Genomic DNA, 21,499 nt, shown 5'->3' on the forward strand with positions numbered 1-21,499 from the left:
AATACTGTTGCTGAAGCAGCAAAACCACCATTCCCTGAGTGTTTAGCTTTGACTAAAACGCCTGAGCCACCTACTTTTAATCTTCTAGGGGAATTACAAAATCTCTACGTCAAAATTCCACTATTACAAGCACTAAGAGATGTACCAATTTATGCCAGAACTATGCGAGACATTTGTGTTAAGAAACCCAGTAGGAAAACTAAAGATCCCCTCACAGTTCATGTCATGGGTGATCTGTCTGCACTAATGTCGGGTAAAGCCCCTCCAGTTAAATATGGTGATCCCGGCCATCCTACTGTCACAGTGCAAATTGGAAAAACAGTAATTCCTCGAGTTCTGGTAGACTTAGGCGCTGCTATCAATATTATGACTCTTGAAACTTCACAACTGTTACAACTGAAGAATGGAATCAGAGATACCCCAACCATTCTAGAATTAGCTGACCATTCTACAATCAAACCGGAAGGAGTTATTGAAGACCTAATCATCTCAGTTGAGTCCTGGAATTATCCAGCTGATTTTGTGGTATTGCAACCTAAAACAAAGTTGGGGGGTCATCCTCTAATTTTGGGTAGGCCTTGGCTAGCCACAGCAGATGCCTTTATCAGCTGTAGATTTGGTTCAATGACAATTTCCAATGGATATGAGACCAAACAGCTTACTCTCTACTCTCACGCTACACCCTTGATTAATAATGATAATTCCTTATGGGTGGACTATGATGATCAAACTACTCAACCTATCTTGACTATCAGACAAGCTTTAAGCCTTAAAGATGCCACTGAGGACGAAGTAATTAATAATTTTATTTGCGAACCCTCCTCTGTGACTCCAGGAACACATAATCAGCTAGCTGCACTTTTTGAGTCAGATACCCAGGAAAAGCTTAATTCTGAAGACCTACCTCAAACATCAGCTACCATCTCCTCTAAAAGTATACCTGTAGAAATTGAACCTGGAAAAACACTGAATATAAACCCCAACTTGACAGTTGTTGAAACACAACAATTAATGAAGTTACTTCTTGAAAATAAGGAAGCATTCGCGTGGGACTATACAGATATGAAGGGAATCTCTCCTGAATTATGTACTCACCGTATCTATATCAAGGAAGATTGTCGACCGATCTGTCAACCTCAACGACGAATGAACCCTAATTTAAGGGAAATTGTTAAAGAGGAACTTCAAAAATTGCTTAATGCAGGGTTTATATATCCTATATCTGACAGTGAATGGGTTTCCCCGTTGGTAATAGTTCCTAAGAAAAACAGGAAATGGAGAGTGTGCGTAGATTATAGAGCCTTAAATAAAGCCACTCAAAAAGATCACTTTTCGTTAGCATTCATTGATCAAGTGTTAGATAGTTTGTCAGGGAAGAAATTCTTCTCTTTCTTAGATGGTTTCAGTGGGTATAACCAGATCAGAATTGCACCCCAAGACCAAGATAAGACCACTTTTACTAGCCCCTGGGGAACCTTTGCTTATAGAGTCCTCCCATTTGGGCTATGTAATGCACCAGCAACCTTTCAAAGAGCAGTTATAGGAATCTTTTCTGATATGATTAATGACTCTATGGAAATTTTTATGGATGATTTTACCCCTTATGGTGTCTCTTTTGAGGAGGCACTACAAAATCTTGAGAAAGTACTTAACCAATGTATACAAGCCCACCTCTCCTTAAGCACCGAAAAATGTCATATGATGATGACTGAAGGAGTGGTACTTGGACATTTTATTTCATCTCAAGGAATTCAGGTAGATCCATCCAAGATACAAGTCATTGAGAACCTTCCTATTCCCAAAACCCAAACAGAAGTGAGAAGCTTCTTAGGACATGCTGGATACTACAGAAGATTTATCAAAAAAAATTCCAAAATAGCTTCTCCTTTGTTTGTGTTACTTATGAAAAATGTTGAATTCAAGTGGACTAATCTTTGCCAGGAAGCATTTGATGCACTTAAACATCAGTTATCTACAGCTCCTATTCTAAGGGGACCTGATTGGGCACTTCCCTTTCATATATCAACTGATGCTTTGGATACTGCAATTGGAGTTGTCTTGGGACAAGAGGAAAATCATCTCCCCTATGCTATCTATTTCATTAGTAAGAATATGACTCCTGTTGAACTTAACTACACAGTTACCAAAAAGGAATTTTTAGCAGTTATCTATGCTATTAATAAATTTTGACATTACATCACTGGTTATTCTACTTTTGTCCATACTGATCACTCAGCTATTAAATACTTAATGAAAAAATCTGTCACAAATGCTCGAGTCACCAAATGGTTATTATTATTACAAGAATTTGATATTACAATTGTAGATCGACCAGGAAAAGAAAATGTAGTTGTTGATTTTCTTTCTCGGTTAACACTTGATGATAATACTCCAGTAGATGATTCCTTTCCTGATGAATATTTATTTGCAGTATCTACTCACTCACCATGGTATGCAGACATTGCCAATTATTTGGTTGCAGGGAAGTTACCACCACACCTATCCCACCGAGAGAAAAGAAAAATCATTCAACAAAGTGCTAGGTATAGCTGGATAAGTGGGTGTCTTTTCTACACAGGACTTGATCAAGAAATCCGAAGATGCATTAGAGAAGATGAAGTTTATGATATACTAAAAGTTTGTCATGATGGCCCTTGTGGAGGGCATTTTGCTGACAAAAGAACGGCACATAAAATTCTCAGGATGGGGATTATTGGCCCTCACTTTTTAAAGATGCAAAGATGTTGGACACCTAATCCTCAAGTGGGTTAGTGTGGAAGTCGAATGGACAAAAGGAGTCCAAGAGACCTTGGGATGTGGAACCCAACGGTCAGATATTGTACTATAAATGTATATCTCATGTTAATAAAAAACGTACTGCATGTTTTATCTTTCATATTTTCTCTTGCGGCCCATGTGTGTTTAACATGGTATCAAAGCAGGCGATTGCTGGTCTTGCTCCAATTTAAGCCACTAATTTTTGTGGTCATTTTCTGTGAGTTTGTTTTGTCCTCTCTATCTACTGCGCAGTCTTCCTGCCTAAATTCAGAAAGCGTTGAGAGAGGAATGGTTTCAGCACTGGAATATTGTCTGAAGAAGTTTCGGTGGAATATTGTCATGCTGCGTTGAACAGTTGATTTGTGCGTTGCTCCTGCTTTGTAAGAAATGCAGGTATTCTAAATTTGTACGCTGCTCAGGGATTCTGGTCACCGGTTTGGGATTCGTATCTAATGCCTCCACGCAGGAACGAGGAACGAGGTTGTTCTTAAATAATTTCTTGAACGCTGCTATCAAAGTCTGAAGTATGTTGAACGCTGCTATACTCTGCTAATATATTGCTCCACCAGGTTTACTCATTAAATGTGTTTGAGAATGCCTTCCTATCACTTTATTCATCATTGAACTTTGTTAATTGAGGTTCATCTGCAGCTACAATAAATAAATTGTTGTCTTCAGAGACGATGCTTTGGTTTCTATAATGGGAATTCAATTGACATTCAAGAGAATATACACTCGTGAATGATTGCTCTAGCCTGGGTCGATAGATTTGAAATCAGATGGTCGTCTGTATCCACCATTTGAGGTGATGCTTGGAGAACAAAATCGAAACGCATGAAAAGGCAGATACTGCCAGTAAGGAAGGACATAAAAAAAACGCAGATGCTGCGATTGACGAGAACAGCAAACCCGCTGGAGTTATCTGTGATGGAGATGTTTGTCACCGTGCTGATTGAAGTTTACACATTAAAGTGATCTGTTTGAGTTGTTCATCATTATAAATTGCTGGTTGTTATATACTGTGGTTGGAACACCAACCTTTGGGCATTATTAAACTGCTGTAAAACACTACTTGAAAAATCAGAAGTACACAAAATACCTACAGCCGTATGTATGGGACATGTTTGACAAATTCTTGTTTACTGTAGCTGCTATTCAATTACCTCAATTCCTGAGCTTAGGTAAAGGCGTATTAGCAGTTCTAAGGTTGTGCTAAGAAAGCACCTCCCACCGTTCTTAATCACTAAACAATTATCCAAAGAGGGTTCACGCTCTCCCATGCACCTGAATTTTCCCTTACAGCAGTCAAATCTACTTCTAGAACTGATTCGAGACATCTAGACCAAGACTGGAGTGGAGACAAGCATTTCTGGACAGCGCTATATCAGACGACCGGGCATTTGAGGGCTTCATAATGCGGTTCCTGACAAGGGCATCTTCTGGAGCAGCTCGAGGCGACTCTTCCTCTTCCACACGGACAGGTATGCCAGCAATCAAAATCTACTATATAGAGGATGGTGGAGAGAGCCGGTGATAATGAGACCATGCTTTTTAGGCTTTAAATGTGAATGACGAGATCCAACATATCATTTCGAAGTTTAAAGAAATGATGAAGGCCCCCACATCTCAATCTGCACCTGAATATACAATGCTACGCTGGTATATAACGCTCTCCGCGCTGTCCCGGCTGACATCTCATTGAAAACGCTGGCCTGGCATCTCATGCAGTTTTAATATGTAACGCTGGTTTTGATTCAAAATGAAATCTCAGAATTCCTATTCTGGCTTGGGCATTTTATCTTCCCAAGGAAACCTAACGCTCCTGCGCACTTGAGCTCTGCCAATTTGCTGACATTAATGATTGCCACCGCTATGCTCCATTGAACCGTTTGCAATGATTGCCACCGCTATGCTCCATTGAACCGTTTGCAGCTTGTCCCAACTCAATTACCATATCAGCGCCATTCTGCCAAAACTTCTGCGCTTGGCATCCACTCAGTGATAATCAACCTTTTCATTAATCTGCTCAACGACTTGGAATCCGCTCGACTGCAATCAATTGTTTCATTAATGTGACTACAGATTATGTTCATTATTTAATTTCAAAGGCGTTACCCGCATGTTCGTTTTTGGGTATCACTGAGGATTGCAGATTCATCCTCGTTTTGTACTGAAGATGACAACGCTGTCAATTTTCATACCCTGTTACCGCAGTGGTCACCCAAGATTGGGCCCAGGTCAAGCTAACAATGGTCTTCGAGGGGATTTTCCAATAGGTTTAAGTGGAGCGAGAGCCATGTGCAAAACAGAGCGGGACATCACCACTATTAAAGAGCTTGCAGATGGGAGTCAAATGTTTTCTTTTGGAGCATCTCATTCATCAGGAAACAGGAGGAGAGCAACTGATTTTTCCTCATCACATGTGGAACACATGGCATTAAGCAACAGTTCCTTCCCAAGGAGAATGCCCTCTAATTTCAATAGACAATCCCCAATTCCAATTTCTGCAGTTAAAAAGGAAGGAGGGCGTATTCGGAACAGAAAGCAGGAGAACAATGATGCTGAAAAGGTGCAGAATAATTTTGATTTAGAGAATGTTACTGGAGAAACTGATAATGTAAACCACAGTAAAAGAGATCATCGCCTTTCTCTGAGATCATCATCTACATATGCGAGGAGGTCTCCAATGTCATCTCTTCATGATGGATCCAATCCAGATATGAATAAATCATCTAACTCATCTGTTGAAGGTGACATTGTTGCTCTCTTTAGGCGAATACAGGCTGAGTCTACTGTTTCAAAAGAAAATCCAGGAAATGATAAGAAAAATAGTAACATTTCTTCAAAATCTAAGAAATCCGCAGATTCTGTTTTAAGAGTGTTATGTCAATACCCTGACAAACCTAAGGAGGAAATTGAAGAAGAGCCTAACCAAAAAATATCATTTATGGGAGGCTATGAGAAATTGGCGACAAACATAGATTCTTCAAGAAAGCAATCAAAAAAGTCCGAAGAAATTGAAGAAGAATCTAACCAAAACATATCATTATTGGGAGGATATGAAAAAATGACTACAATTACTGAAGTATTAGAGTTCATGAAAACTCTTATACAATCTACTGTTGATGACACATTACAAATAAGCAAAGGCTCTCTCTCTGAAATTCAGACATGTCTACAAAATGCACAGGAAAAGATCGATTTTTTGCAGCTTGAATCTCAGCTACAGCAAGAAGAACTAAAACAGAAGAGTCATTCTGAACATGTTTCTGTTCAGAACAATGAAACAGACTCCCATAAACAGCAAGTCAATATTGTTCAAGTTCATTCAGATCCAGTGCCCAATAAAGCAGCAATTGTACATGCAGATGCAGAAACTCAGTCTGCACTTCCCAAGCCCAGCATCAGACCTTGGGAACAGCTTGTCCACAACAAGCACAGAACTGGTCTTGGATATGACAAGGACTTGTCCTTTCATATTCCAGACTACTCAAAGCCCATTCAGTTTCAGAGCGTTGGATTCATTCATGACAGTTCACCTGCTCCTCATGACAGTTCACCTCCAGCTGTTCCAGATTCTGCTCCTCTTCCACAGCAACAACAACAGAAGATTGTGAAATGCCAACACTGTGACCGAGTTGGCCATCTGAAAGATCGTTGTTTTGATCTTCATCCATGTAAGCACTGTCATAAAACCACCCATTCTTCACACAGATGCTTCAGAAACAAATTTCCTGCAAGAACAAAGATTCATCTTGGATGGATCGCTTCTTGGCAATGGGCATCAACAGCCAAGAAGATATTCCAAACACATGTCAGAACTTGTTCTCGAGTATTAAACAGTCTTGCAGTTGAGTTTTCTCCATCATCTCACCTTGTATCTGACAGGGGGGGAAATGATGGTCATCTACAAGCTTCAAAGTCACATCAAGCGAGCCTGAGCCACAACCTGCCACACCAGTTTCAGAGTTGTAGCCAGAAACAAAGGTGCCCGTGAACATGCCTTCAGTTGGCAATCTGGGACACTTCCTCTAGCAGAAGACTTCAGCTTCTTGCCAGTTTTGGAAGAGTTCTAGGAACAAAATTGAGAACACTTCCTCTAGCAGAGGACTCCAGCTTCTTTCCAGCTTTGGAAGAGTTCCAGGAATTGCATTAAGCATTCCAGAGTTGTTGGTCATCCTTAAACCATCACAGGTTGAGACTTCCCTTTTCAGGTTGAAGTTTTCCCTTTTATGTGGGGTGAGACCTCCCTTTATTGGTTGAAGGTTTCCCTCTTCAAAACAATAGGAGCACTTCCTCTAGCAGAAGACTTCAGCTTCTTGCCAGTTTTGGAAGAGTTCCAGGAACTGCACTAAGCGTTCCAGTGTTGGTGGTCATCCTTAAACCACCGCCCTTTATACCAACATTTCATAGAGCACATTCAGCCTAGTGCTGCCATGCATATTTGCACATTTTGTATTACAGCTCTCTTCTTGGACTCATACATAACCCTTCAGATTAAGGGGGGAATGTTGGACACCTAATCCTCAAGTGGGTTAGTGTGGAAGTCGAATGGACAAAAGGAGTCCAAGAGACCTTGGGATGTGGAACCCAACGGTCAGATATTGTACTATAAATGTATATCTCATGTTAATAAAAAATGTACTGCATGTTTTATCTTTCATATTTTCTCTTGCTGCCCATGTGTGTTTAACAAAAGAAATATGTTCGGACCTGTGACAACTGTCAAAGAATGGGTTAGCCTAATCATAGAGATGAAATGCCATTAAACCCCCAGGTAGTACTTGAACCATTTGAGAGATGGGCCTTAGATTTTGTAGGACCCATTAACCCTCCATCCAATCAAAGAGTTTATATATTAGTCTGCACAGATTATATGACCAAATGGGTGGAGGCTAAAGCACTCCTTAGAGCTACTGAAGAAGTTGTTCTAGCTTTCTTATTTGAAGATATCTTTGTCAGATTTGGAGTGCCTAGAGAATTAGTCACAGATGGAGGACCTCCTTTCACCTCTCATGGTTTTAAAGCCACCCTTCAGAAATATCATATTCATCATAGAATGACTACACCATACCACCCCCAAGCCAATGGACAGGTGGAAAGCACAAACAATGTAATAGAAGCCATTCTAACAAAAACAATGAAGGAAAACCGGAAGGATTGGTCTCAAAGGCTCCCTGAAGCATTATGGGCTTACAGAACTACCTGGAGAAACACTACAGGATTCTCTCCCTATGAATTAGTTTATGGTAAAAGTGTTGTTTTTCCTGTGGAATTTGAAATCAAAACCTTAAGGATTGCTTTAGCTATTAACCTTGATTTGACTGATGTGCAGACAGCGAGGTTGCAACAGCTTAATGAATTGGATGAAAAAAGATTAGATGTCATTCATCAGACAACTATGATTCAACAACAAATAACAAAATGGCATGATAAAATCATCAAGCACAAGCAATTTCAAAAAGGTAATTGGGCTTTATTATATGATTCTCACTTTAAATAATTTCAAGGGAAACTACATACAAGATGGCTAGGACCTTACGAAGTGGATATTGTTTTCCCCAATGGAACAGTAAGGCTCCTAACAATTGATGACTCTAAAACACCATTATTAGTAAATGGTCATCGGCTCCATCTGTACCAGCGCCCCATTTCCAAAGAAGATTTTAAGGCCACATGCGTGGCAGATTCACATTATCTCTTTTTAGAGGAGCCTCCTGCCCCTCATTGCATTTAATTTTTCTGAATTTTATTTTTAGTATTAGATTAAAATTTCTTTTACTAATAATCCCTGCCAAGGGATGGCATGTTACAATTGATTCTTTTGCAGATTCTCGATCCAGAAAAGCCCTACCAAGAAAGGACAATCTTACTACAAGCAAATCCAAGCTTCATCTTGTGAAGCATTGCTCCCGCTCTCTTCAATCCATTCATCTTCAACATCCCCATCATTCATTCCCTCTCATTTCTTTCCCTGTCCCTATTTCCCCATCTTTTCCGTTGCTGAAACACCATTTCTTCAGCAACATTTTCCCGTTGCTGAAACACCATTTCTTCAACAACATTTTCCCATTGCTAAAACACCATTTTGCAGCAACATTTCTCCCCATTTTCCCATTACTGAAACACCACTTTCCAGCAACCTTTCTCCCCATTTTCCCATTGCTGAAATACCACTTTTCAGCAACATTTCTCCCCATTTTCCCCTTGTTGAAACACCACTTTTGCAGCATTTCCTGTCATACAAACATCTTCTTCAGTTCTTTCGCTCTTACTTCTCCTATTTTTCATGCTACATTCTGTCCTTTCACTACCTTCTCCCATGATTAAACAAATCCTTGGTACAACTTCTCTCATAATTCCAAAGTTCTTCCATGATTACTGCAAATCTATTATGAACAGGCACTATATTTTTTTCGAAGTACGAATTAAAGGTAAAGGTGAGGTATGTAAACTTTATATGTAAATACAATTAAACTATAGTTAATGAGAAGATGTCGATTCATTATTACCATGATCCCCGTACACTTAAAGTCATTATTTCAGCCGTAGTTGGGGGGAGTATCGAAACTTTATGCCATCATTTCACACGAATTGACTACTGTCACTCCTTTTTACCCATTATTTCGCCTTTTCACCATCATTTACATGTCCTCATCCGCAAAATTTACTCTATTTGGGTGCGGTTACTTGGCTCTGTGACTGTGCATTTTACTGAGCTAAATAGCTATGGGAGGTCCTGTTATACGATACGAACCCACCACAACAACCCTGCTAGAATTGTATCCAGAAGTCTACCAAATCTTTCAGCAGGCGGGCTGGCTGGGTTATTTTCAGAGGCTCCAGGGATTTGATCAACAACAGGTTCTTCAATTTGCTCGGAATCTTCAAGAAGATCATTCTATTGTTCAAGGGGTTCGGATTTCAGTCATAGAGGATGATATAGCACAGGTTTCGGGTCTTCCCGTCACAGGTATTCGCTGGCTCAGCAACATGATAATAATGATGTTCGTAATTCAAGATGATAATAATGATGAGCATGATGAAAGAAGCTATAAGAATGATGATGATCAAGATGACCTTGATGCCATAAAGTCTTGAAAGATTAAAGTTACTCCAATATTATAAAAGAAGGAAGTCGTTGATCTCCCTAAGTGAGAGGAAGCTTGGATAGAAGAAAGGGTATATCTCCCCAGTTGAGAGGGAGGGCATATTGTGACAGTCGTAGTAAATACCTTGAAGAAAGAATGAATGAAAGTGTTTCTGACAGATGTTCACGATTCATGAAGTTGCAAACAAAGACTTGATAAGTATTGAGGCTATATTTGGTGCTACTAAAGAAAGTGAAAGAAGAAAGCTTCCAACAAGTTGTATCTAGATAACTTGATGATGATATAAGTAGCATCACGATGATTGAGGACCCTGAAGGTTTGTGTTTACTTGTATATATATTAGAAGCTTTATTACTGAATGGGGTTGTGATTGTGCGGGATCTCTCCGTAAAAAGGTTGAATGTTTGAAGCATGCTTGATTGGAGGATATATACCTGATTTAGTCGATTAGGAGAGATAAAGAATCTTGTGACAAGATGCTTGGGAGGACATCTGGTCGGCCTATGGTTGATGTCTAGATCCCAAAGTAGGAAGGGTGGTGTTGGTCTTGGAGCCTCGACCTTGGATATGCACACAGATCCCTGGATTGGTGTTAGAGCTTAAAAGCCTGATGGTACCTAGAATGGATAAAGCTTGAGTACACCTTGGCCCCACCTGATTAGAGTACCCTGGTCAGGTATCTAATCTATAGCACTACATGTGTAATGTCTCTTCATAGAGCATATCATTATGAGATCTTCCATGTACCTCTATATATATGTAATTATCAATATCTCCCTAGTTAAGAGGGAGTGTTGAAAAATGTAACTAGTGTCGGTCTTCATAATTGTATGAGTCATGATGTAATGTACTTATCAAAAGAAAGAAAAAGAAATTTTATTGTAAAAGAAATTGACTTATTAAAGCATGGGTTTCATCTTAGGTCAATGTTTAATAGGTCAAAGCCTCCATTGTAGGCCTCTGGGGTTTGTATCAAGAGTCCTTGTCCTTGTCATTATGTAATAAACCCTTCTTAGGCTTCTTGAGTCAAGAGAAAACTTCATTTTAGTGTAAAATAAGTCATTTAGGCCTCCTCCACAGAGTCGAACTCAACATGGACAAGTCAGCCTCATCAAGGGAATCCGACCTCACAGATTCACTATATAAAGGCAGCAATTCGACCTCATTTGGAGACAGATTCAAGAAGTTCGATCTGCAGTAGCTGGAAGCAGTAAAAGGGTTTGAAATTCAAGGAAGGAGGAAAACCTAGCGAAGGAGAAGGAAGTCTTTGTCAAGCAAAAAGAAGTTGAATTTTCCCTCTCCTTATCTCACACATGCGAAGGAGCTTACGCTGCAAGAGGATCGTGTGAAAATTTAATTGATGTTAATTCTTCTAACTAATAAATTAATTATTCAGTTTATTGCTACGGCAACATCGAATTAAAAACACTACAACCTTCACAAATAAAATTTTGCTGAAAATAAATAGCGTTGGAATAAATCTTGCACACACACAAACAAAATGATATCGTTATTTTTGGACAAATGTCCCCGGAAAAAACCCAACTTGGAGAAAAACCTAGCGAAGGAGGAAGTCTTTGTCAAGCAAAAAGAAGTCGAATTTTCCCTCTCCTTATCTCACACGTGCAAAGGAGCTTAAGCTGCAAGAGGGTCGTGTGAAAATTTAATTGATATTAATTCTTCTAACTGATAAATTAATTATTCAGTTTATTGCTACAACAACATCGAATTAAAAACACCACAACCTTCACAAATAAAATTTTGCTGAAAATAAATAGCATTGGAATAAATCTAGCACACAAACAAACAAAATGACACCGTTATTTTTGGACAAATGTCCCCAGAAAAACCCAACTTCGGAAAATTGGTGCAACGGCTGAGGGTTTTATTATTATGTAGCAGTGAGAAATTTTGAGTACAATAATCTGGATGCCAAAATCTAGCTATCCTACAGAGAAAATACTGGCAAAATTCTAGTGAAGAATTTCTCTCACCCCACAGGAAAATCTAGGCTCTGACTGCAGCTCCAAGTGAGTCGTCCAAACTGCCTCTACATAGGCCTGCGTCACCCTAGAGCAGTCCCTTCCCACGCACAACCTGAATCAACTGCTCCTGTAGTCGTCTTGTCTCCCACTGGCTAAGAAATTGTTTCTCCAGCCTTCTGGAACAATTTCCCGACCTCTAAAACTGAAACTCGGCTACTCTCCAGCAAAATCAAACTGCCTCTTAGAGGTTTCTGCGCAACCCCTGCACCAACCTCGTTGTGGTTCTTTCGCCTCTCTGCAAATGCACTTGTTGGATCTGGAAGACTTCCTCCAGCCTCACTATCCCTGCCCCTCAGTGCTCACTATCTCTGCTTCCTCACTGAAGCTTGAACTCTCCAGCAACTGAATGTTGCCACTCTGGAAAATCAAATTCTCCAAGTGTCTCTAGTGTATTGTCCAAGTGCCCATCGATTTCTTCTTTAATCCATTGTTGGAGGACGAATGGCCAAGATTAAAACTTAATCAATGGTTAGGATCATATCGAAGTCGATCTGTGTGAGTTTCTAGACTATTCTCACCTTGACTTAATTAATTCTGATTAATTAACCATATTCCCTAAGTTTAAGCTTAGGCAAATTTAAAAATTGGCTAGTAATCTAATTAAGCCATATCTAGGTGGAATTTCAATAAACAATTTCTGGGTTTTGGAGATCACGCGTATTATAGCCACTCCACCAAATTTTGTGGCTAAAACACATCCTATGCTACAAAAACTAACACTCCCTCTTAGCGAGGATTGTGTTCTAGTGTTGCACACTCTGCCACAATACTTTCTCTTTGTATCATCTCCTGTCACGCTGTTGATGTCTGGTTGTTGTTGCCCACCAACCACTGTGCAACTCTGATGTCGCATCCGTGTTGTTATTGACAACAATGTAAACCTTGAAACGGGAACTGATACTGTTACCCGTTTCGTAGAGATAGCAAAAGAGTGACCCAATTTTGAAAAGGGGGGATGCAGAACACACGTAATTTTTTTAGAGCATAGTTTTTGGCACTTTAAATTTTTTTATGTACATTACGTTTTAAAATGTTAATAATATGCATGCTGATTTTAAAAAGTGGTGATTCTGCATCAGGCCCTTTTTTAAAAGACCTATTTTTTTACTTTAAATTTTCTAATGTATGAAATGTAAATAATTACTTTCTAAATTTAACAAATTTTGACACTTTAAATTTTTTTTTTAAATATATATATATATATTAAAAAAGACAAAAAAAAAACATAAAATGTATATATATATCTGTGTGTGTGTGTATGTAAACCATAAAAAAAGTTGGCAAAAAAAATTAAAACAACTATAAAATTAAGTAACTAAAAATAGAAAAATTTTGAAAAGCATTAACAAAAGGCTAAAAAAAAAAAAACTAGAATAAAAATAAATTAAAAAAAAAAAAAAAAAAAAAAAAAAAACCCTAACAAAACAAAATATGCTCAAAAAAATAAAATATATATTTAAAAATATATATATATATATAGATATAAAAGACAAAAAAAAAACATAAAATGTATATATATATATATATATATATATATATATATCTGTGTGTGTGTGTGTAAACCACAAAAAAAGTTGGCAAAAAAAATTTAAAAAACTATAAAATTAAGTAACTAAAAATAGAAAAAAATTGAAAAGCATTAACAAAAAGCTACAAAAAATAAATAAATAAATAAAAACTAGATTGAAGAAAAAAAAAACACTAAAAAAACAAAATATGTTCAAAAAAAAAAACATTTTAAATTTAAAATATATATATATGATTTAAAAAAAAAAAAAACATTTAAAAATTAAAAAAAAACATATATTTTCAATTTTTAAAAAATAAAAAACATTTAAAACTTTAAAAAGCATATGTTTACAATTAAAACTTTAAAAAATATATTTGCACGCAGCTCCGCCACCCAAGGCCACGCCCCCACGGGTAGTCGGGCAGTGGCTATCCAATTCAAAGAATCGGATAGCCACCACCCAGCCACCCCCACGGGCGGCCGAGTGGTGGCCATCTGATTCTGAGAAAAATAGAAAAATTTTGAAAAGCCAAAAAGCTACAAAAATAAAAAATAAAAAAAACTAGATTAATAAAAAATAAATAATAAAAATAAAAATCAAGATTAAAAACATTAAAAAAAAACCCCTAAAAAAACAAAATATGCTCAAAAAAGAAAAACATTTTAAATTTAAAATATATATATATATATGATTTAAAAAAAAAAAAAAAAAAAACCATTTAAAAATTAAAAAAAAAAACATATATTTTCAATTTTTAAAAAATAAAAAACATTTAAAACTTTAAAAAACATATATTTACGATTAAAACTTTAAAAAATATATTTGCACGCAGCTCCGCCACTCAAGGCCACGCCCCCACGGGCGGTGGCTATCCGATTCGGAGAATCGGATACCACCACCCAGCGACCCCCACGGGCGGCCGAGCGGTCGCCATCTGATTCTGAGAATCAGATAGCCACCACCCGACCACCCCCACGGGTGGCTAGGCGATGGCTATTTGATTCTGAGAATTGGATAGCCACCCCCACGGGCATCCGGGCGACGGTTATTCGATTCCGAAAATCGGATAGCCACCCCCATGGGCGGTCGAGCGATAGCTATTCGATTCCGAGAATCGGATAACCACCCCCACCGATGGTCAAGCGGTGGCTCTCCGATTCCGAGAATTAGATAACCACCCCCTGACCGCTCTTCCGGAATCGGATAGCCACTGCTCGGCCGCCCCCACGTGGCTATCCGATTCTGAGAATCAAATAACCACCACCTGGCCACCCCCACAGGCGACTGAGTGGTGGTTATCCAAGAATCGGATAGCCACCGCCCAACCGCCCGTGGGGGTGGCCGGGAAGTAGCTATTCAATTCTCAGAATCAAATAGCCACCGTTCGGCCGCTCGTGGGGGCGGTGGTCAATAAAGTGTTTTTTTAAATAAAAAATAAATTTTGTTTTTTTAAATACAATAAATTTATTTAACAAAATTTATTTTTTATTTAACAAAAAAAAAAACAATTTTATCGGCCACCGTCCCCACGAGCGGTCGGGCGTTGGCTATTTGATTCCGAGAATCGAATAGCCACTTTCCGGCCACCCCCACAAGCGGTTGGGCGGCCAAGCGGTGGCTATCCGATTCTGAGAATCAGTTAACCACCACCCGGCCACCCCCACAGGCGGCTGAGTGGTGGCTAATAGCCACTGCCCAACCGCCCGTGGGAGTGTCCGGGAAGTGACTATTCAATTCTCGGAATCAAATAGCCAACGCCCGGCGGCTCATGGGGGGGGTGGCTGATAAAATTGTTTTTTTAAATAAAAAATAAATTTTGTTAAATATGTTTATTATGTGTGTATATATATATATATATCAATTTTAGATTTTTTTTTTTAATTTTATATATATTTGTAAAATATATATATTTTAAATGTTGTTTTAAAAAATATCAAAATTATATTTAGCCTTTTTTAATTTTAATGTTTTTTGTTTTTATTTTTTTTTAAATCCAAATTTTAAATTTTTTAATATAAAATTTGAAATGTTTTTTTTAAATCAAAATATATTGTTTTTTTTTTCATTTTAAATGTTTTTTGATTTTATTTTTTAATTTGAAAATATGTATTTTTTTAAATTTTAATTGTTTTTCGGGTTTTTATTTTATTTTTAATTTCAGCATATTTTTTTTTTAGGGTTTTTTGTAGTTTTTTAATTTTTTTCGTTTTTTTGTTATTTTTCTATTTTTTTAATCTAGTTTGTTTTTAATTTTATTTTATTTTTTTAGTTTTTCTTAATGTTTTTTTTAAATTTCCTATTTTTACTTAATTTTATAGTATTTTTAAATTATTTTTTTTCCAAATTTTTTAATGGTTTACCACATTAAAAAAAAAATGTTATTTTTTTGAAAATTTGTTTTTCTTATTATTTATTTCTTTAAATTTTTTAATTTTTTAATTCTTATATTTTATAGGTTAATTTTGTTTTTTTTTACATTTTTATGATTGATTCTTTTTTTTTTAATTTTATGTTTTGTTTTTAATATATATTTTTATTTACGTTTTGGTATTTTTTTAATTTTTTTGTGTTTTTTTATTGTTTTTATTTTTAATTTTATGTTTTCATTACTTTTTTGAAATTTTAATGTTTTCCAGAGTGTCATAACAAAATCTTTTACACCATTATTTCAAAATGTTGAAAATTTACCCAAAAAAAAAGGTGTTATTCCAGCATCAACACTTTTCGTTTTGAGGGTGTTTTTTGCACAATTTTTGCACATAAAAATTCAGTTTTACTGGCATTTTTTTAAATTGTTGGAAATTGACCCTAAAAAAAATCCATCGTTCCATTATTAGCACTTTTTATTTTCATGTTGTTTTTTGCATGATTTTTGCACAAAAAATTCGTTCTCACTACCATTTTTAAAACATGTTCAAAACTGACACTAAAAAAAAAACCATCATTCTAGTGTACACACCTTTCGTTTTTAGCATTGTTTTTTATGTTTTTTCGAGGTTTTTTGGACAAAGTTCTCGTTTTGAGTTTATAGTTCCCGTTTCAAAATTTACATTGTTTGACCTTGCTATATTGTTGCCAACACTGCAATTCCCTCTCTTTTGTTGTTGCTACAACTGCTGCCAACTCTGCATTGTGCTCCCAACACCTGACTGCTACTAGTGTGCAACTATCACTCTAGTACTCACTACATCATCTACCATTGATCCATCCTGTTACTGACTACTTTAGGCCACCATAGCCAAGTAATGATCCATGAGGTAAACTCCTCAAAGACCTTGCCCAATCTTTGTAGCTCTCTGGGGCTACAGCATCAAATCACCCCACCTCAGTCCTGGAGGTATGGCCGCCAACATCACGGAATCTTCCTCTAGCCTAGAGGACAACTTGTCGATCTCAGTTGACTCTGCCTGCTAGTCCTGTTTCTCCATCTTGTCCTTCTTCCTAAGAGGACATTGGGTACTGTAGTGACTGAGCTCACCACATCTAAAGCACTTGACCTTTGACATGTCCTTATCCTTCTTCTCCTTTTGCTCCCCCTACCCCTGACTGGGACCCTTAGATACGAGGGCCACATTCTCCTCCTCCTTCACACTCTTCAATTCGCTACTACTGTTGTCGTTAATGAAGCTCTTTAACAAGGCTCACCTCCTCCTACTGCAAATCGACCCACATTTATCCCATCCTGGTAGGGTGTCTCTGCCCAATATACTTTGGACAAAAACTTGCCAATCCTCCGAGACATTGTTTAGTGCCAACTGTACTAACTCTGATGGTTGAGGTGTTGTGCCAACAGTTGCAAATTGGTCTCGAACCTCCTGAATCCTGGTGAGGAAGGGATCTATGCATTCCCCCTTTTCCATCCTGATGCATCTCAGCTTTTCTTCCAGGAACATCTTCCGCTGCTTGAAATTACCCTGGTATAGTGTGGAATGAGCATCCTATTGATTTTTTGGTACCATCTGATGTGCTCTAGCCATGAAAATTGGTGGTGAGGCTAAGACACATGACATCTCCAAGACCCATAAATCGTTTGAATAAATTCCACCCGAATGAAGAGATATTAAAATAATTAATATATTTAATGGGGTTCCTAAATCTAAACTTACGAAAATTAAAAAATTAATGTGTATTATTATAAAATGGGTGAGAAAGTTCTAAGAGACAAGGATCAAGCCAGATCTTAGACGTTGATTAGGGACTTAATCTCAGTCATTGAATCGTCAACAGAAAAAGTATAAGAGGAGGCTTGAGGGTCAGTTGGAGATACACCAAGACACCAAGAGTCAATTCGATTTTCTGAGGCAAGGTGTGCTAAGGAAATCGAATGAGTGATCAGTTGCAGGGAGGGGCAGTTCAGCAAGAAGGATTTCGATCCAAGGCTAAAGGATACATATCAGAAAGGCAACACAGTGCTGGAAGAGGCAGTGCAGAACCTAGGGGGTTGACACAGAGGCATCAAGGGTTGACGCAAAGGCTAAGGAGGCCAACGCAGAGGACGCAGAGGGCTAAAGAAGCTGACGCAGAGGACGCAGTAAGCTTCAGAGGTTGTGTTGAAGTGATTCAGTGGGACAGACTGAGAGTTGATTGGCTGACGCAGAGCCAGAGAGGGTGACGAAATTCCGAAGAGGGTGACACAATTTCAGAGGAGTTCATGGAGCAGCTTTCGTGTCCAGCATAAGGAATAGCCAGAGTCACTGTGGGATTGTTCATCCGGTTGTTGATCAGCTGGAATATGTCTCCAAATAGAGGTACTGCTGCCAGGGAAATTCTCTGAAGGGTGAGCCATTCGGGTTTTTCCGGGGACGATTGTCCAAAAAGAACGGTGTCCCTTGTGTTGTCTCAATTTATTTCAGTGGTTGATCTGTATATTTGTGAAGGTTGCATTTGTGTTTACTTCGATATTTATGTATTTAAATAACTTGTTAATACAAAGAACAAGTAGGAGATAGTAAACTAGAAAATGCGGCAGGGGTTTTTGATGTGCTAGATTCAAAAACTTTCACAAGGTATCAGAGGAATTGCAGATAAAAGGAGGACTAAAGACACCAACAGAAGAAATCTGAGGATTTGTAGCAGAGAAGCAGCAGTCCCAAGAGACGGCGTTGTTCCAGAGCTGAAGAGGCAAGAGGAGTGATGCAATGCAAAAAGGGTGATGTAGAGGCTCACGCAGAGCCTGCATCAGACTCTGAGCCAGGAGGGGAAGACGTAGTAGGTGGGAGGAGCCCACGCAGTGGTTGCATCAACAGTCCAAGCTAGCGTAGAGGCAGAAGGGGGGGTATATCAGCCTACACAATGCCTGGTCATCTTTCTCAGCCAAGAAGAATCGACGTTGAGGCCAAGAGGAGTTGATCCAGCTCTCACTGTGATTCCGCAAAGCTAGAAGGGCTCAGATTCTTCAGTTGTCGAGGCTTAAGGGAGCTATGCAGATTGTGATTTGAGGAGTTGGTGGGACACTGGTTCTATCAGTACAGAACAATGTTTAAGGAGATGGAACCAAGGTAGAGAGAAGCGCTACCTTGACGGATTTCTAGCCAAGAAATCCAAATTCGAGTTGCAGCAGCAAAGGGGGATTGGAGAGGAGTGATTTGACTGTTGGCAAAAGGATTTCCAGGAGGGAAGTCGAGACTCAAAGGGAGTCTAGAAGAGGAGCAAAGATGGCAGTAAACGGATTGAGGGATCAGGACAGATTGGATGGGGCTTCCAATTTTGTCATCTGGAAGGCCAGGATCCTGGCAATGCTAGATAAACATCGCATCAATGACTATGCCTCGAAAACCGTAGTTGTACTAGTTGACCCTGATGCAAATGAGAAGTATGAGGAGCCCATGGAGAAAGCAAAATGCATGATCCTAGATGGGGTCAAAGATCATGTAAAACCACATATTGTTGAGAAGTCAACAACAAGGGAGATGTGGGAGACCTTGACCACCTTATACCAGGGCTCTTCCGTGTAGCAGAAGATGTTATTGGAAAATCCGCTGAGATCATATCAGATGCAGAAAAGAGAGGAGATAGATCACTTCCTTCTTAGGTTGCAAGGAATTCACAACCAACTTACTTTCGTGGGGTCTACACCGAATCTAGATTTTATGGTCAGTACTGCTCCGAATGCAGTCTTTGAGGACTGGGAGACGTTTTTCCAAAGCATTTTGGGGAGAGTGACTCTCCCCAGTTGGGAAGCGATGTGGGCAACTCTTCGACAGGAAGAGATCAAGAGGTTGACCAAGGTGGGGAGTAGTGGTAAGGGAGTTCGAGTCAAGAAAGTGGAGGAGGAGGATGCGGCTCTAGCATTTGCGAGACAACAAGGGAAGAGGAAGAAGGAGGACATCTCCAAGGTCAAGTGCTTCAATTTTGGGGAGCTGGGACATTATGTATCTCAGTGCCCCAAGAAGAAAGGAAAGGGAGGAGCTTCCGACTCAAAGGCAGCTCCAGCAAAGGCGAAGAAGGATGTCGAGACTGATAACAATTGTGCCATGAGTGCTCACGCACCTCCAAAGAAGAGGTGGGGTGACATCGAGTTGTAGACGAGAGGACTACATGCAGGGGCAGAATCCTTGACGCCTAAACTCTTGGATCACATACGGCTACGAGAACCCTTAACGACAGTAGCATGATGACGAGTGTCAGGTGGACCAAGGTGTGATGGAGCGAAAAGGCAGTGCTAGAGTGCAGAAGTCTGTAGCAGCGTAGTGGAGGTTGCAGCAGTGCGAGAGGCACAGAAAAGGTTGCAGCAGCGCAGTGGCAGCAGAGGCAGCACAAGATGGTAGCAGAGGTAGCTTCAGCATCACGAGGCTTCTAGACTTGACCAGGATGTCAGTATTTGGGTAAAGTCAGTTACTTACTTCTCGGTAACTGAGTTGCAGTGCAACAGTTAGCAGTGGCAGTGCTATGGGCAGCATGTTGAGAGGGAGTTGCAGTACAGATGTTAAAATGGCAGTAGCAGTGTCATGGGCAGCAATACAAGAAGCAGCAGTGCAAGGGATGTGAGGCAGCAGGCCAAGCATTAGCACAGGTAACGATGCGAAAGATTAGTGTGATGTTTCTATGGTGAAGCATTACTAGAGCACATTCCTCACTAAGAGGGAGTGTTGATTTTTGGTAGCATCGGATGTGCTCTAGCCATGAAATTTGGTGGAGATGCTAAGGCACATGAGATCTCCAAGACCCAGAAATCGATTGGAGAAATCCCCCCCAGATGAAGAGATATTAAAATAATTAATATTTTTAATGGGGTTCCTAAGTCTAAACTTAGGAAAAGTAAAATATTAATGTGTATTAATATAAAATGGGTGAGAAAGTTCTAAGAAATTAGGATCAAGCCAGATCTAATCTTAGTCGTTGATTAGGGACTTCATCTCGGCCGTTGAATTGTCAACAGGAAAAGTATAAGAGAAGGCTTGAGGGTCAGTTGGAGATACACCAAGACACCAAGAGAGATCAGTCAATTCAATTTTCTGGGGCAGGGTTTGCTGAGGAAATCGAGTGAGTGATCAGTTGTAGTGAGGGGCAGTTCAGCAAGAGGATTTCAATCCAAGGTTGAAGGATTCATATCAAAGAGGCAGCAAAGTGTCGGAAGAGGCAGCGCAGAGCCTAGGAGGGATGAAGCAGAGGCAGCAAGGGTTGACGCAAAGGCTAAAGAGGCCAGCGCAGAGGCAATAGAAGTTGATACAGAGGACGCAATGAGCTTCAGAAGCTGCACTAATGTGATTCAGTGGGACAGACTGAGAGTTGATTGCCTGACGCAGAGCCAGAGAGGGCGATGCAAGCTCCGGAGGAGTGTGTGGAGCAGCTTTCGTTGTCCGGCACAAGGAACAGTCGGAGTCACTGTGGGATTGTTCATCCGGTTGCTAATCAACGGAAATATTTGTCTTTGGATAGAGGTATTGTTGCTAAGGATATTCTCTGAAGGGTGATCCATTTCTGGCACCCTAGTTGTATTCACAAATCTACTTAATAATAAAACCCTCATACATGTGCACCGGTTTTCCCGCATTGGGTTTTTTCGGGGACGATTGTCCAAAAATAACAGTGCCCCTTGTGTTGTCTCAGTTTA

The 21,499-nt window shown here is 39.2% G+C and overlaps 2 protein-coding genes across 2 annotated transcripts in view; one reads left to right on the forward strand and one right to left on the reverse strand.

Moving 5' to 3' along the window:
• The window catches only part of LOC149257639 (pyruvate kinase 1, cytosolic-like), a 347,863-nt gene that overhangs the window by 289,062 nt on the left and 37,302 nt on the right, over positions 1–21,499 (reverse strand). The window lies entirely within an intron of this gene.
• On the forward strand, positions 4,873–21,352 carry LOC149257641 (uncharacterized). Its single transcript, XM_089433891.1, has 4 exons — positions 4,873–5,863; positions 8,114–8,243; positions 9,506–9,751; positions 21,192–21,352. The coding sequence occupies exons 1-4, from the start codon at positions 4,955–4,957 to the stop codon at positions 21,350–21,352; spliced, it is 1,446 nt and encodes a 481-aa protein (XP_089290017.1). The 5' UTR covers positions 4,873–4,954.

Source organism: Pinus tabuliformis, chromosome 6 (assembly GCF_031772625.1).
Source record: "Pinus tabuliformis cultivar Carrire ecotype Pingquan chromosome 6, CPIR1, whole genome shotgun sequence".
NCBI classification, from domain to species: domain Eukaryota; kingdom Viridiplantae; phylum Streptophyta; class Pinopsida; order Pinales; family Pinaceae; genus Pinus; species Pinus tabuliformis.